Consider the following 17,776-nt stretch of genomic DNA (forward strand, 5'->3'; position numbering starts at 1 on the left):
AATGCGGCACTCATCAAACTGGCCGTCGAAATAACATTGAGACACATTGATGTTTTATATTTTCTACTGTGTACAAGTTTTTTTTTTGCGGATGTAGTAATGATTGTTTTTTTTTAATTGCTTTCATATGCATTTTATATTGTGTGTGTGTGTGTCTGTCTGTCTGTCTGTCCGTGTGTGTGCGCTTAAAAACATGTTATAATGATCTGCAATTAAATAGATGTATGGGCCATCTCGAGAAAATGCATCTCCATGGTAGGCATCAGGGGAATACCTTGCTACTGGGAGAAGCATGGTTACACTGATTCCACAACTCCATCCAAGACCACACTATCATCTATCGCGTTTGGCTTTAACAGAGTGCACAGCCAGCCCTCTTGTCCTGCTAAACTCACGGCACTACAATAAGACAATGCCAAGAGTCCGCAACATTTGGATCTTCAAATATGTTGCACTACATCTTCCATCAGCCCTACCCACTATCAATGGCGATGGCCAGTGTGCGTCATAGTCTAAAGCATCATCTGGAGATTCCCGAGCAATCCATGGATAAAGGAATTACTCAGGAGGTCTGAGTAGTGAGTGGCCAAAGGACGTTTCATTTCTTGGGCAAAAAAGAAAACGAGCATGACACATGTGAGCTTTAAACTGTTTGCTTTTGGTAAGATACCAAATAATTGGGAATGTAAGTGGTGACATTGTCTACAAGGGGCCACACAATGTTAAAAACCCATAAGCCTAGGTTTGTTTGGGAAACCCGAGAACCAAGATTCTACCCCAATGTATTAAGTGCATGTTGACCTTAAAGATATTTTAAAGCTCCTATTGAAACAAGCCAGTGCAGAGTTTTATGAAAGGTTATCAAACAAATCTTATGAAAAGTAGTTCTCTGGAGGCCAAATGTAAATGTGGTGCTACTATAGAAACAATTCTTCTAAGCGGGGCCTCTTCATCTCAGTTGATTTCATAAGCACAAAGAGAACATGACATGACACATGAGCCCAGTAAGAGAAAGGGATTTAAAAAAGAGTTGCCAGCAAGTGGATGTCATTAATCATTAAATAGCAGAACAATCAGGGACAATTAATAGAAAAATCCCAAACGTCTAGTTTGAATGGTTGAATACTTGATTAGAAATAGCCTCAACAAACTAAAATTAAAAAAAGCATGCCATAAAAACCTGAGACTAATGTCAAGGGAGCGATACAGGGAAAACCTATACATCACTCAAGTTGATCTATTTGTACAGATAACTTGATCCCTTGCATCTAAGAGTTTATGGTATAAAACTATACATCCATGAGTAATACATTTGGATAAAAAAAACAATACAAAGCCTTCAATATACTATAATCTGACATGAAAGGATCAAGGGGGACTGAAGCTTGTCTGATTTTGCACGTGGCCTGAACATGTGTAAGAACATTGAAGTGAAATAGAGCCATGCAGAAAGTATTGACTACTGGTGGACTGGGTCATTCAACTCTAATATCTTCCAGGATAAACAAAAAGGTTGAAAGAGAAGCAATCAAAGGACATTTGACTTATGTTTAATTTGAAGGATCAGAGCATGCACAAGAAATAGACAAGGTGTGACACTGCAGACATGACAGAGACTCATATCTACAAGAAGACAGAGGCTGTGACCAATCCAACAGAATGTCTGCCACCCTTCCTTTGCCTATCAATATATTATGCACTGCATACAATGAGGACATAGAAAGAACTAGTTTGCAGATAAATAAGCAAACTAGCAAATGATAACTTACACCATCATAACAGAGCAAAACATATCACAATGCACTCCACAATTCTAAGGGATTACCTATGGTTCTGATTAAGAGACCAACATTGATAGATTATTAGGCAATGAATCAGCAACACATCCGCTAGTACCGGGATGAGGTGTAAGAGAAGTAATACAGAACAAATATAGCTGCTAAACTAATGTTCTATTTTCATTTTTAAGAGGCATGGAAAATCTTGCCATGGAGAACATATGGCTTTTAGATACTCATGTGAAGGTGAAAATCAAGTGAAACTTAAAAATACTTTGGCCAAAAATGATCATTGAAAAATGATGATCTCTAGAGTAAAGCGCAATTGGGTTCCTTCAGGAAGCTGACAGTTAAACAATACAAAATATTCACACTGTTCAAATAAAAACCTGATGTTTCACTTCTCAGTTTTGGATAGCACTATATGTGGGATTCCTCAAGCTTCTAAGCACAACAATAGTATGTGTTTCGGTTACCCAGGTTCATACAAGCCAATGCATTAACCTGAAAAGAAAGAAGGGCTGAGCCAGCCCTGCTAGGTTCTGAACCTTGGTAGCAGTATGCACATCAATCTATGAGGCACATGGTAAAGAATGGGCTCATGTGTGATCCAGTACCAACAGCAAGAGTATACATTACATGATACAATTAATACACATTCATCTTTGAAAAAGATGTATGTCTGGCACTTTAAGGCACAATATTTCCATATCAAACCATGAGATTGGCATCACTGTCAAAAGATGCAGATAGTACTTGAAAGAACATGTTAGAAAATCGTTTTATGACATCAAAAACAAAGAAGACACATAATCAAGTTAAAGTCCCATCAAATGCAGCACTATTCCCGAAAACTAAATATTCTTCTGAATATTTATGAAAGAAATCTGTTTGGTGATTTTAAGATCATGTTTCCTATTGAGACTAGATCCAATAAATTAGTGAGTTCTCTTAGGATTCCCTAATATCGTCTACTGTGCCAAGATATTCTTGTTGAAATAAAAATTGTAAAACAAGAAATGTGTGGTCTCCCACTTTCATAGAATGAATAAAGTACTTAAACATGACATTATTATTATAATAATTATTAGGGTCTTATTTTAGTACAATCCTAGCTTTGGGAAGCACAGAGCACTTTACAATTATAAGGGGAAGAACCCAGTGAAGAAAGCAGAGAAGCAGGATGTGGGGAGTTTACAGGAGTGGGGGCAATTTGGCATCAATGGATCTACAGGCAACGAGGTGATGAGACAGTGGGGAGCATATCACCCACTCTCAGGTGGGGTATATGGACCTTGTTGCCAGGGATGAGCCATTCCTTAAAGAGGAGGTTCTTTAGATAATTTCTGAACTGTAGAAGGGAGGGGCAAGTCTGATGTTGATGTTGATGAAGTTTCAAAGTCTTGGGGCATAGACAGAGAAGGCTTATTATCTTCTGGTTCAAGTCTGCACATGTCCTTACTTCTGGTTGCTCGCAGGCCTCTGGTAATTTTGAGTTTCTCAGTGAGGTAGCTTGGGGACTACATGCTTACAGCATTGTAGATGATGAAGCAGGATTTGGGGATGATGCAAGTATGCAGCGGCAGCCAGTAAAGCCAGGGTGATGTGGTCACATTTGGTGAGTCCTTCGTTGAATATTGCTGCAGGATGAAGGACACATCTCAGGGGTTCCAGTGTAGTTGCTGAGAGGCCTTCCAAAAGGTGTTGCCACCATCCAGGTGGGAGAGGACTTGCACAGCAGATCTGCAGTTGTTTGTTTTCTGGGATGAAAGGCTTGATTTTCCACAGGAGAGAAAGTTCGTACCAAGCTGTTTGTGTCTTCCTTTCTATGTGCTGTTTGAAGAGGAGGTGTCTTTTGATGAGGAAACCAAGGGACCTGACACAGGTGTGAAGCCAACAGGGTTCATAGCAGAGAGACAGATCTGGATATCATAAACAATTGCCACAGACATTTCAGATGGGGTTTCCATTGCATTGTTAACAGCATGTAGTTGGAAACGGATATACCAAATATAGCACCCTGAGCCATAAAAAAACCCAGGCCAGATTCAAAGTATGTTTTTACAATCACAGTGTGAAAAATGTTTATTATTTGTGCCATTGCAATGATGGGCAATGCAAATGAGCAATAGATGTACAGTAGTAGAATATTGTTTCACAAAACGATAGAAAGGTTCTTGCTCCCGTGATAGAAGCAAATATAACTTGTTATAATGTGTTACTAATGTGAACCTCTTCCCCTACAGATTGGCAGAACTTTCAATTAAAAATTAAAGCAATGTTAAAACAACTTTGCTTTCCCACGTTACGCTGAATTTACGCAGATTTGTGCCTGCTGATTTGTTACATCTTGTGCGTCTTTACCATTTGTACATTGAATGTATATTGAATGTACATTGACTGGTGCATATGGGCTTTTTTGAGAATCAATTGTGAATCAGCTTTGTGCAATTTGAATGTATTCACAAGTGTGAATTGTGTTTAGCACACATTGTCACTCAAATAAATTTCTTGGGAATCAGTCTCCTTATACCTACAGTATATGTGAACAGGTTATTTTGTATACATCTTTTTTTTTATTGTATAAAATGGCAACATCGGCCACAGATCCAGACACTGGTTTGTCCTAATCTATGTTAGATATTGGTTGTGCACAGACTTTCAATTTGCTGTTAATTCCTTCACTTCTAGGTGGCTCTTTTCCAATGAACAAGTGTAGAAACAGGCATACCTTTGGCTACTGGCCACAGGTGCACTACAGGTTGGAGAGGATGGTGATGCAGGCTTCCTCTCAAGCACATATGTGGTCACTCTCTGTAGAATTACAAGACCAAATTTAAGAACTGTTTGCATTTATGATCAATGATCTCCTGCAGCCAAAGACAAGTGAAAAGGAAGAACATTAACTTACTCTAATATTTGTCAAATAGTAGTTTAGAAGCTTATTGGTGGAATAATTGGAGAAAACATGCAATATGCAAGTAATGTGGTGTATCCCTTTGCTTAAAACAATACATTAAATTCCACACGCAATTGAAATATGTTGGCGAATACAGTGATTAATTCTCTCTTCAAAATTTACCTCTGAGCCAGAGATTATAGAAATCTTACAATCTCAAACTCCCTTTGAGCATAATATGCAACTGTCCTTAAATGATCATTTATAGGTTCAAGTTATACAAGTCTGATCCACAAAGATGACAGGCATAAATCATTACAACTTCATTTGTGAATCTTATTGCTCTCTCAAGGACCAAGTCAAGAGTAAGCCTGACTTACTACTGGTAATACCTTTATAAATCAGGCCCAGTGCTTCCAAAAGGAACAGAAAATGTTCAGTAGAAAAAAATAATTGCTATGAGTGATTCTATGCACAGAAGGTGCACAATGGAGATTTGAACGATGGCATACATTTATGCAGCGTTATGAACCGTGACATGATGTGAAGGCTGCACCATGTATGTATTAAATAGTTTACTTCTGCTAAAAGGAAAGATGCTTAAAGAATATTTTTAAAATAATAATGTAATACACAGACCAATGGAGAAAGGCTGAAACAAAAACACTTGACCAAAGTTATCATGCTTACTTCTAGAAAGACAAAGGGGGGAGGGGTGGTCTGGGAAACTCTCTACCAGCACGAACACAGCCCAATGACCTGTTCTTGGGTGAATAACCCCCGTGAGAGACTCTACCAAGTCTTAAGCTCACTGTCCCTTTCACAGAGAAGAAATGTACCCACATATCAGTCTTTGTCCTGCATTGGGCAGTCCAGCACCAAAATGCTAGGCAATTTTCCTCTGAACAAGAGTACCAACAGCAACCCCATACACGTGTTTCAGCCTTGTTGGGCATCATCAGTGAGGTGAAGCTGTGCCTCTCTAAGAACAGTGAGCAAGGGGTCCACGTCTGGATCGCCCTGATAACTTAGGGTGAGACCCAAAGTTAATTTATGCAAAACAAAGAGGGGTCTGAGATTCTCTCTTCCAGCACGAACACAGTCCCATAACCTGTTCTTGGGTGAATAACCGCTGGGAAAGACTCTACCAAGTCTTTAGCTCACGGTTCCTTTCACAGAGAAGACATTTCCCTGCATATCAGTCTATGTCCTGCCATGGAGCAGTCCAGCACTGAAATGCTAGGCAATTCTCCTCTGAACAAGAGTATCAAAAGCAAACCCATACACGTGTTTCAGCCTTGTTGGGCACCATCAGTGAGGTGAAGCTGTGCCTCTCTAAGAACAGTGAGCAAGGGGTCCACGTCTGGATCGCCCTGATAACTTAGGGTGAGACCCAAAGTTAATTTATGCAAAACAAAGGGGGGTCTGGGTATCTCTCTACCAGCACGAACACAGCCCAATGACCTGTTCTTGGGTGGATGGCCCCTGGGAGAGTCTCAACCAAGTCTTTAGCTCACCGTTCTTTTCCCAGGGAAGAAATGTCCCCTTGGTTGAAGGGAACCATTTTATACTTTATTTACTTTACTTTATTTCATTTGTATAGTGCTCCAATAAACCCATAAGTGTAAGGGCGCATACAATACAAACAACATAAATATCAACAAATTGTACAGATAGTAAAAAGTAATCCACCAACCAGAGGGTAGTACAATGCAACACCACAAATAGTGAAGAAGGCTGAAGTCCATTAAACATGAGGAAACAGTGTATAGGGAAGAAAAAGTCCCTATAAAATGAAATAAATCAAAAAATCAAATTACAATTAGACAACCCTCTGGGAAGATATTTGCACAGTCTGAAGAAATCAGGTAAAGTGCTGGACCCGCAGCCCATTATTTGGTTGCAAGCACCAGTCACTTAGATCCAGCCTGCAGAGAATCTTCAGGTCAGATAGTTTAACCGCACCCGGCCCAGTTCTCTGTCTTAACCAAGCTAGAACCTTTTTACGCAAGGCTTCTCTGGGCTCCTGACCTTCAGCCTTAAGAATATTGGTAATGATGAATTTCCTCTGATTAATGCTCTGAAGTGAATGTTCATAGAAAATATCATGTGCTAAAATATTGTTTTTTCTTTAGATTTATAAGCAACAATTCTAAAGATGTTAGACGTTCTACAAGGCTTGGCATATCATACACAGAGTGTACTTGTGAAGGAGTAGCTTATTTAGAGGGACGACAAGGAAACCAAGCCAGTTCTGTCAGTATAAAAAATAGGCACTAGTGTTTGGACATTTCATCCCTCAAATCTCATTGGTGTTCCTGGAGGAAAGCATGAATATAGAAATGTTCTGCAAGTAAAGCCTTTTCACCAGTGTGAATTGTACACCCACTTGCCCAGACCTGCCCATATGTCTGGATCCCATCTCTGACAATATCCAAGCTTACTGAATTTTCAGAATATTTTAATATTGTCCACTCTTTTATTTGTTGAATGAGAAAAATAATAGTTAAGTGGTATTATGTACTTATTGAACCGTCTTTCAAACAGTCTGGGCCAGGGATTACTTATCTATATATAGATATCTTTTTTTTTGTTTTGCAAGAGCTTCAGGAAAGTTCTTACTGGCTCAGTTTAGGACAGGTTTCCATATATTTGTTAATGTTAATGTTAATGTTAATGTTAAAGGACACTTGTACCGCACACTATCACCATCTTAGTCGTCCTCTGGCACTCTGGCAGATCTGAAAGGAGAGTTTGGAGGGGGGGTGTAGTCACCATATTGTTTGATTGGTTTACATACCCTAGGTCAAGCAGATTTCAGCAGGAAATTAGAGTACTGCTTGGTGATTAGAGGTTATGTACCAGGTTCACCTGTAACCCTACGAACCTTGGACTGCCTTATGCTGACTCTTTTCTATCTGTTTCGTTCTGCAACTATGTTAGACTGTCTGTAACATCGCCAGAATGCCCAAGGGCTGCCTTGTGTGCTTTATAAATGTTAAAACATTGTTTTTAATAAATGTGTTTATGCTACATATATGTTTAGGATCTTTTAGTTTATTTGGCTGTCTACAGCTATGCATGTATTTTCTCTGATTGCTGTGCTGCCAACGTATATTTAACTTCACATGTAGTTGAACAGCAATGGGAAGAAAGCAGCAGGTATAGAGAAAAAATTTAAAAGCAAGATTAGAAAGATTAGGAAACAAATTCAGGAAACAAATGATCACAAAAGGACATCATCATTTTAAATTAGATGTAGACAACCGTGTGCTTGAACATATTTATTTAAGGGAAATGTTTATTCATATTTTATAGTTTGTCTAGAGGGATCATTAAGCCAATAACGTTTAACCATATTCTACTTTGATTCAAACATAGATTTGCTAAAGTATATGTGAATTAGAAGAACTCGATATTCCAGCATCACAGCATATTTTTTTACTAGTTGGTCCATAGAACTTTATTGGTCTGTAAATCTCTTTCAGATCTAGATGTTTCAAAGAATGTTCGGTTATCACATTGTAATAATGGATCTAAGATACATTACTTAATGAAAAAACGCGTATGTAACAATTTGTATGTGCAGTATGATGTAACACTACACAGAACGTATTGCTAAGGCATACCTTAAATATAGCATGCTAGGTCTGCAAATGTCTTATTCTTCAGTAAAATTGCAATGCCAGTGAACCAATAAATAAGCAATATAATCATATTCTTGGAGATTTTTTATAGGTTCCCCGTTGTCAACATTTCAGAAGATGAGCTGTGTAAATTCTATGTTATACCCTATACCCATAATGTACTAAAGCTGTCTATGCAGGCCAGGGTTCAACTCTGCCCCTCTTCTTCTAAATCTCGGTGTCAGGCGAGAAGGCATTGGGCCTGATTCATGGACCATTTTCCTATGGGATTACACCATTATAAACCACTTACATGAATCAGGCCCATTATGTCTTGAAACAAGAACAGGCTTTGGATAACAATCTAGTGATGGTGATCAGAGGGTTTTCATAGTGATATATAGCAGTTGCTGTTCAAAACAGAATTTTTGGTTCAAGGTTTCAAATGTAAAAATGTTATGATCAGTGTTTTGAAAAAATGAATAACCTCTAAGTTCAGTTTCAATTATGTACTTGGTAAATATAATACTACATCCATTTTATATCTAACATGTGCATCAAATGTTAGATCTGTGTTAATTCTTGCTTTACCAAAATATTCTTTGAGCCATATTCTTTAAAGCCATATGTTTGCTATGTGTCCCCTTCTCATTTCTCACAAGGGGTTTTAGAAAGAATACAATAGCACACAATTAATATAGTTGTTTTATGTTTTGAAAATGTGCTTTCCTCAGAAAGAGAAGCTGTCAGCTATCTCAACTCTCACAGTCTTTGGTCACATTTTCAGTCACGTTTTAGGCCTGATGGTTATACTAGAAATGCTATTCTTTCCATATACAGTCTTCTATTTTGGTTCATCTGCTTGTTTCGGTTACTGTTCATCAGCACAATCTAATTCTCTTGATCTTCTCTTAGTATCTCTAGCAGAGTATCATCCTAGTTCTCTCTTAATAACAGCATAATGTGTTTATGATGTTCATTCTCTTGTTCTAAATCACACTCATAGGTTGTCCCCAAAAGGTTTTGTTCTTGGTCCTCCTAAATGTGTCCTGGGAGCAGGCTGTCTTTTTGCATCTAAATCCTATAAAAACAGAAATATTACATTTCCCAGCATATACTTCGTTTTTTATTACTTCTCCAATGTTGTATTCTCCTGTTCAGTTTGCTATGCATGATGCTGCTGGTAATCTTAGGTTTCATTTTGATTCAGAGAATTCTTTTCAGAACCAAATCATATCTGTTACTCACACTTACAACTGTTTAAAATAAAGGACAAGTTGCCACTTATGTTTACAGTGACTACATTACACATTCAAACTTTAGTACTTTTGTGTCTTAGGTACTTCTATAATCTTTATTTCGATCTCCCTGCATATGTTTGATTACCTTTTCAATCTCTTCTACATTCTTCTGTTCTTATTCTTAAATGTGCATCCTCATGTTCTCCTTATCTTGCACAACTCCATTTGTTGACTTTTTCCTATAGGTACAATTGTCATGCATGGTTTATTATTTTTAAATCTGTCCATGTTTTAGCACCTCAATATATGTTTTATCTCATTTCACTATACTGTTTAGCTCATCATCTTCCTATTTTGCAACTGTTATTAATAGTACCTCTTCCACCTTGTGCTCCATTGCATTTTTATTATTTTCAATTAATTGCTCCTAAATTACAGAATGCTAATGCCTTAGAGCTGCATTTCACCTCCACTACTATTACTTTCAAGAATTTACAAAGTAGTAATAATTGCTGTTGCATCATGGATTACCATAATTTGTCTTCATGTTAGCAAAATAGTTTTATTTTTCATAGTTATGATAGTGTACCATGTTTCTAATAATTGTAAAGCACTTTGGATAAAAGGAGCAATACACATACAATAAATAGACCAAATACAAAATGATGACTTTTTCTGATTTCAATGTATACTGGAAGGGAAATTTAAAAATTAACAATCTAAAATGTTAAATTTAGAGCAATACACTTATTTCCTTTTTCAATCTGTTTTTTATTTTGCTGAGAATAACCACCATTTTTCTCTCAAAATGTCAAGCTCATATTAAAACCAATGATCTAATTTTTCTGTGAGAATCAAGGCAATGCTTAACTGAGAGGCAGATATAGTAGCAGAGAAAGGCAGAGGCAGACCTAGAGGGAACAAGAACAAGAGAGACATCCACAGAGCAAGAGAGTGCGAGGGCAAGAGATAGAAACAGGGGCAAATAGGGTGATACACAAGAAGGTAAGGATAGAGAGAAACATGCACAATGGGTGTGGCAGGGATTTAGAGAGAAAGATAAAGTATCAAAGAACGATAACATGAGAGAGAACATGAGAGAGAGATACCTGGGCTGGGGGAGAGAGTGAGATAGAGCAAGAGGAAGAGGGAGAGGTACACACTTAAGGAGGGAGTGCTTAGGAAGAGAGCAACACTATACTTACAAAGATTGTATACATCTACCAGACTGCACAGGCAAACAGAAAGGGAGAGAAGCACACTGCACCAACAGTGCAAGAAAGGGATTGCACAGACAGAGGGGAAACAGAAAGTTTGCGCCTGACAACACAACTCTTACCAACAGACACACCGTATGATATGCCAGGTGCAGCCAAAATTCATTAAACAATAATTCATGAATAATAAGTGTTTTTATTTTGGTAAAGTGTAGTAGCACGTATGTTATGGTCATCCTGGAGGAAGCTCATCCTAGCATCATAATAATGCTCGCCAGAACTCAGAACTATCTAAGCTAACTGTCAATACTATGTGGTTTTAAAAATACTGCACAACTAACTGAAATGCCATGTTCTCCATATGTGGGTGCTTCAAATATGTTCATATCTGTGTGAAGTTCCCCAATTGACAAAAATTCAATTGCCTTGTTTTATGACTTCATATTTTAAATATAATTTTGTGTCATGGATCATTATGGTGAATATGTGTGTGAGAGTGCGTGTTTGTCCCTACCATTTTCCATATGCTCTGCCTCACCAACACTTCCATCTGGCGTAGTCCTCTCATAGTTGTCCTCTGGGAGTGGTAGGGCACCCAGTCGTGGCCCCGATGAGCTCTTACTGCTTGGTGTTTCGGACTCCTCCAAACCGCTGTCATAGCAGCTCTGCAACGACCCTTGGTGTGGGTCCTGAGGCTGACTCACAACAGAAAACGTCACTCTACGAAAAGGCTGCAAAAGAAAAGGTTCTGAATGTTACTGATAGGAATGCCAATTAAACATAGCTAAAAAATGGTTTGAAACATGTGCAGCCGGATAGTAAAATGCTAAATTTTAAAAAGATCTTGATTGTTGATCACTTAAAATGTCAATTAACTGAAAGCAATACAATTAGATCTATGCTCATCAACCTAACATTTTGTATAATCTAGTCATTGTTCATAATTTGCACAAGGAATGCTTTTGAGAAAGATTTAAATATGATGCATACTTTGGAGTTTATTTACATATCTGTTGGCCATTCTGAGCACATAAATGGAATTTCCTTGTTGTAACATAGATAAACACAGCTCTTATTAAAATGCATGTATTTTTTTTTAGAATTATGTCTAAGAATTGAACAATATATAACACTGATGCTCTCACAAGAGGTTGCTGCAACAACACTCGTGAAAATTGTATAAGATTCTTATGTTATGTTATGTTAGTATTATTTTAGAGAGTTCTGCATCAGCAAAAGTTTCAAAGCACCAAATCCTTCTTCTTACAATTTGTATCGTGCCCCAGCACTGGGTATCCAGACCTTTGCCATCTGAGCAGCATAGTATGAACAAGAATTAGGAGATAGGAAAGGAGTTTGCAGATGTTTTGATGTAATTAGTCAATGTTAAATTCTTGCAATAATATGGATATCTGTTGATCCATTATATATCGATAATCTTATAGAGTGGTGGCGCAGATGAGTATGTGCTGAGCTAATGCACACGCTATGATTCCAAGGCAGTTTAGAAGAATTACAGGTTGTGAAGAAAATAGGGTTGGGCACAATGTTTTACAATTATTGAAAGTTGTGATGTACTTTTAAGTATTTTACATTAGCACTGTCAATGGGTATGTATGTAATAATCACTTACTATCTATCCTCTAACAGTGTACTTAACATGGTCAAGGAATATAATTCAATGCTACTGTTAAAACCAATATTGTATTCAGTCACATGACACCATTGTCTGAGGAAAGACAAGTAAGATGTGTTAATTGCTTTCTAAAAATTAAAAATGCTGATTCATATAAGAAAATCAGAAGAGGTATTAAGAGAGCCCTGTTTTCCAATACAAAGTACCATACATATTCAGCAACTTCCATCAGATGTCATTGCCCTGTTGCAGTTTATTTGCATAGTGGATGGAAGCTTCCTTCATCCAATCCTGCTAAAATGCTCATTTGAAGCTATGGAGGAATATTACAATGTGTTTCACATTTCCTTTAGCATAACCAACTATCCACAAATGAGACTGCGCCCAGTTTGTCAAAACATGGTTTAATATATAAGTGCTCCTTCAGATGACACGTGTTTCAGTCCCCTTTTGGACCTTCTTCAAATCAGGGCTGATTAAGTATATTACTGTAAATCTTTTAAATACATTCCAACGTTAACAAAATATGGTATGCTCATTCACATATTAACAAAAGAAATGCCAGTGATATAATGATATATGTTTTGCTGACGGAAAATGATAATTAATAAATCAAAAAACCAAAGTGCCAGATAAAAATGGGGTTGGGGATAGGGAAGGATAAAGAGGGTTAAGAGATAGACAGAAAAACCTTAATTAGTCAGTGCCGAATATATTGTCACATTCTTATTCCCAATATATAAGAGTAAATGTTTCTGTTTTACCTTGATTTCCCCTAATGCCCCTTATTGGGTTAAGCAGACAGTATCCGCTCTTCAAATCTCGGGTTAGATCCCTTTAAGAAAATAAATCAATCATGGTGTCACCTTTAGCATTTTTACAGTCACTTAAAGGTCCCATATTATTTGGTGGTAAATCGCATTTCATCCTTATCCAAGGGTCCATCAGTTCGATTGAAATGGTACCGTTATCTTTGAGTGCGCCGCACTTCAGAGACGGTCACAGTAACAGTGGTCTCGCGTACAATCGCGTGCTGCCAAATATCGTTTTCTGTCAACAAAACATATATCATTATATCACTGGCATTTCTTTTGTTAATATGTGAATGAACATACCATATTTTGTTAATGTTGGAATATATTTAAAAGATTTACAGTAATATACTTAATCAGCCCTGATTTAAAGAAGATCCTAAAGGGAACCGAAACATGTGTCATCTGAAGGGGCACTTACATATTAAACCATGTTTTGAAAAACTGGGCACAGTCTCATTCTGGGTTTTCCTTTTTGTTCTGAACATTTATATGTGGTTTTCTCTTGGATAAACCACTAAACCAGTGAGACGCGACCTTTGCCAAACCTTTGTGAGCAAACAGAATTTCAACAATACAAAGAAGATGTCGCCATGTTAGACCAGACCAACATAGCCAAGATTTTGTGAAATTCAACTACCCACAAACATTGCATGAGATTGTAACTCAGATCTTTTATATAACTTTCTGGTAATTCCCTTGAGAGAGATGTGGATGTGGTGAAATATTGTATAGTGCAATAGCAAATTGTGGTGTTATTTCTATACATTTTTGATTGAATACAAAATGTTTGTACAGGAAGGTAAACAATGTGTGATGATTCCATGAAGAATCTTTTAAAAGTGATCATTCCGACTTCCTTTTTTTTCCCATCAGTTTCCAATGAGGCTTTCATATTTATCCTTTTCACTCCATAAAATTAGCATTTCTTATACATCGAGATCAATGTTTAGTGAATACATCTCAAACGACTAACTCATTTGTTTTTGAATGTGTAATTATCTACAATAAACCTTGTCTTCATTTGTTTTTCTTTTTATAAAACTGATATGTATCCAGGTGTTCCGCAATTTCTAATAGGTCAAATAACTTGTTTAGATACCTACGCAGGACTCCTTGAAAATCATCATCATCATCATTACAACAGAAGACATTACTCGCATTGAACACCAAAACAATACAAACATATCACTTTCAGTAAACCTTCTTTAGAATAATAAAAAATAACATCCCCTGTTTGATTAACACATATAGTATTAAAGTCAGAAAGCTAGATAGACTCCTTGCTCAGATATTTGTAGCACACTGGTACTTTAAAATAATGTAAGGCGTGGGTGTTCTCTTTACAAACGTAACCCATGTGTGAGGCAAAACTTTCCTTGGCTCCAGTAGACGCTCTGTGGGGAACAGCTCCCACCTTGTGCATATTCTAATCCCTGACACGCCAGCCCTATCATTGGAAGGAAAGCACATTACAGATACATGTACAATGCATGGATGTATTGGCCGTGATCCCATCTTTTAGCTGTAGCACAAATAAAGACATCTCCAGAAGACTTTAGATAGCAAGGTGCCACAGAGTCTGTGAATTCCTAAGTGTAGTGTTATGGGTAAGGTCAATTATACCCCCAAACCTATGTATTTCACTCTGAAAACACTGTTCTTCACCATCCTGAAGCTGTCACACCAGCCTTTCCCATTTTGAAGGCCAAGGTGCCAAACTCTACCTTCTATCTGTCCTGCTCCAAGTTTCATTCTGAAAAAACCCCTGTAGTGTTTCTGCATCACTCTTGATATTGAAGGCCTGGGGCCGTGTTAAAATCTGGCATGCTGTAGGTGTTGTTGCTGATGGATGAGGGGCAAATTTAATTCTGGACTATTTGAAAAGAGTTTGTGACTTGTGAGAGAGGGATCAGGGTACACCTCTGGGCAAATTCAATAGGGACTCGGACCCCCTGCCAGGTACGTCATGTGGGGGTTACCAGTGGTTCCAGCTGCGACCCCTGAGGTCTCCCTTGCTATCGCAATTTTTTTTTAATTTAAAATACATATGGTGATCCATTTTTATATGAAATGTATATCACATGATAGTGATATCGTAACCATATTTTTAGTAGTGTACTTAAGAACAATTCTATGTGATGCCACTTTCCGTTTTGTCAAGGGGTAAAAGATTGTGTTCCATCACTTCCTGTGATGTCACTTTGTGGGGTCAAATGACATCACTTCCTGAGATGTCATTAGAGGTCAAGGGTCATGTGATGTCACTTCCGCTACCCCTGGCCTTTTGGTGAAATGGCGTCCCTGGCCCCTGATCCTAACTAATGACTGATAAATGACTGAAAAACACCATGCCCTGCCTCATTGGAATATCATCTCAGAAGGCCACTGAGATTAGCACCTCAGCATGTAAGTGTGTGGTTTGAGGTTTCTTTCACCCTGCTAACCAACCTACTAAGGAAGGTGAAATGAGTGACTGTTGTCCTCAACTTTTAACCAAGCCATCCCATGAACCAAAGGTTCTTGCCGCCCATAACCTTCAGTAACGCCTGAGTCTCCACATGACCCATTTCTCTAATCTGCCAACTCACAGCTACTTGTTTAGTGCCCTATGGCAATGCCACCAAGAATCTGGCCACTGGCCACAACCACCACAGTATAATTAAACCATATGACAATTATATACAATAAACCTTCAAATAACAAGACTCACCCAGAACGCCCTGCCATCCAAATTATATCTGTGGACAGTAAAATTGACCGCAGACTCGGCGGCACCTGCATATCATTTGTTCACCTATGAAAACAGCACCATGTCAATGTTATACCACTCCCTCGACCTTTCCAGGCCCTCTTTCAGCCACTAAATAACCCAAAATGTGTTTTTATACTTTTTCCTCACATAGCTGTCTGTCTTTAAAATCGAGGGCAGACTCGGCGGCACCTGCAAACCTTTTCTTCACCTATAAAAGTGCGGCCTACTTCCCATTAATTTTTGCATAGACAAACGCTGTCTATTTTTGCCAAACCACACTGCCCAAACCGCTGGAGGGATTTGAACCATGTCCGAAGCAATTTGGGCACAAAGCGTTGACTCGCAATCATGCATGGTTTAGGGGTATTCCGTGCAGTAGTTATTCACATACTTGATAGAGAAAGGGGTGGCCCCTTCTCAAAAATAGCTATATCTCAAGGATTTCACCGACACTGGTGTTTTTAGAAATCAAACTACCGCCATCTTGTTTTTCTCTCGGTGCGAGAGATATCTGCTGCTATAGCTGAGGATGTGGGAGAATGAAACGCATGAAAAAAGCTATTTGCAGGTCAAAAAACATGCAAATGCCATCAGGCTACAGGTGGGGGGTGGGTAGAGGGCACCAAGTGGAATTTGTGAGTTATAGGGTATCTAGGGACTGAGTTTTTAACAAAAAGCTTTCAGTAGCTTCAGCTATAGCCTCAAATAGCCTCGAATAGCCGTCATCTCAAAGCAAACTGCATCACAAAAACAGTGTGTGTTGTGGGGAGAAAGGGAGAAATGGAGAAAGCAGGGGAGATGAGGAGGCCATCTGGGATGTGGGGGGAGCTGGAAAAGATGAGGGGGGCACTTGGTGAGAGTCTGGGGGGCAGGAAAGCATGTTTGTTTCAACTGTTTTTATTATTGTTGTAGAGGACTATGGATAGCTGTGGGTATGAGTAGTTGAGTACCCGTGGTTACCGCTATAGTGATGTTGGGTGTGACAAATCACTGGCCATGGCCCACAATTGCCATCCATGCAGTAACCAGGACAGACCCTGTTTAGCTTCAAAGTGAGGAAGGGGCCAGCCTCCTCATACCATGTTGCCCCATAAATGTGCCAAAGTTACAAGACCACTTAGAGAAATGGGTCGGCCCGTTCCTTGCTTTGCAGCTAAGCAGGGTCAGACCAGCTTTGAAGCTAAGCAGGGTCACTCCCGGGTTACTGAAATGATGGGTGACCGAATCGGCATTCAAATCATTATTATTTTTTAAACTGTGCTACTGTCCCATTTCCCATCCCAGCAGTAACTGAGATGAACCCTGTTTAGTTTCGAAGTGAGGAAGGGTTCAGCACCCTAAGGCCATGTTGCTTAATAAATGAACCCACCTTACAGGACCACTTAAAAAAGCAAGCCTAAGTGGGCTGGATACTTCCTTGCTTTGAAACTAAGCAGGGTCGATCACGGTTACTGCATGAATGGGAGAGTGCAAAGTTCAGAATGCCATGTGTTTTCTTAGATATAAATATCTCATAACACATGGCATCCACATTATTATTTTCTAAACCATGCTACTGTAAAACCTTGAAAGTTTTGCACTCAGAGATCATTTTGTTGCCTTTTGCTGGATTGCATTCTGGTAGTTTTAGTCTCACAGTCAAAATGAGCGGAATAATGATACAATTTTAGACATCTTACCTAACATAGTTCTATAAGGATTTATATATTTGAGTGACAATATGGTATGTGTACTTTCCAAGTTAGCTTAATAAAGCAGAATATTGTAGAAAGCCAGGCATGGTGGTGAGGATGGGAAATGATGAGAGGACAA

The 17,776-nt window shown here is 38.5% G+C and overlaps 1 protein-coding gene across 6 annotated transcripts in view; it reads right to left on the reverse strand.

The window, feature by feature from the left end:
- PCDH7 (protocadherin 7) overlaps window positions 1-17,776 on the reverse strand; it is a 1,155,179-nt gene that overhangs the window by 694,049 nt on the left and 443,354 nt on the right. For 4 of the 6 annotated variants that reach the window (XM_069631836.1, XM_069631834.1, XM_069631839.1 and 1 more), the window contains exon 2: window positions 11,276-11,492. In XM_069631836.1, the coding sequence (XP_069487937.1) occupies window positions 11,276-11,492 (217 nt within the window). The remainder of the gene's footprint in view (window positions 1-11,275; window positions 11,493-17,776) is intronic. The other 2 variants (XM_069631835.1, XM_069631838.1) reach the window with 1 other exon arrangement.

This window comes from Ambystoma mexicanum, chromosome 6q (assembly GCF_040938575.1).
Source record: "Ambystoma mexicanum isolate Mex_15411 chromosome 6q, UKY_AmexF1_1, whole genome shotgun sequence".
Lineage (NCBI taxonomy): Eukaryota > Metazoa > Chordata > Amphibia > Caudata > Ambystomatidae > Ambystoma > Ambystoma mexicanum.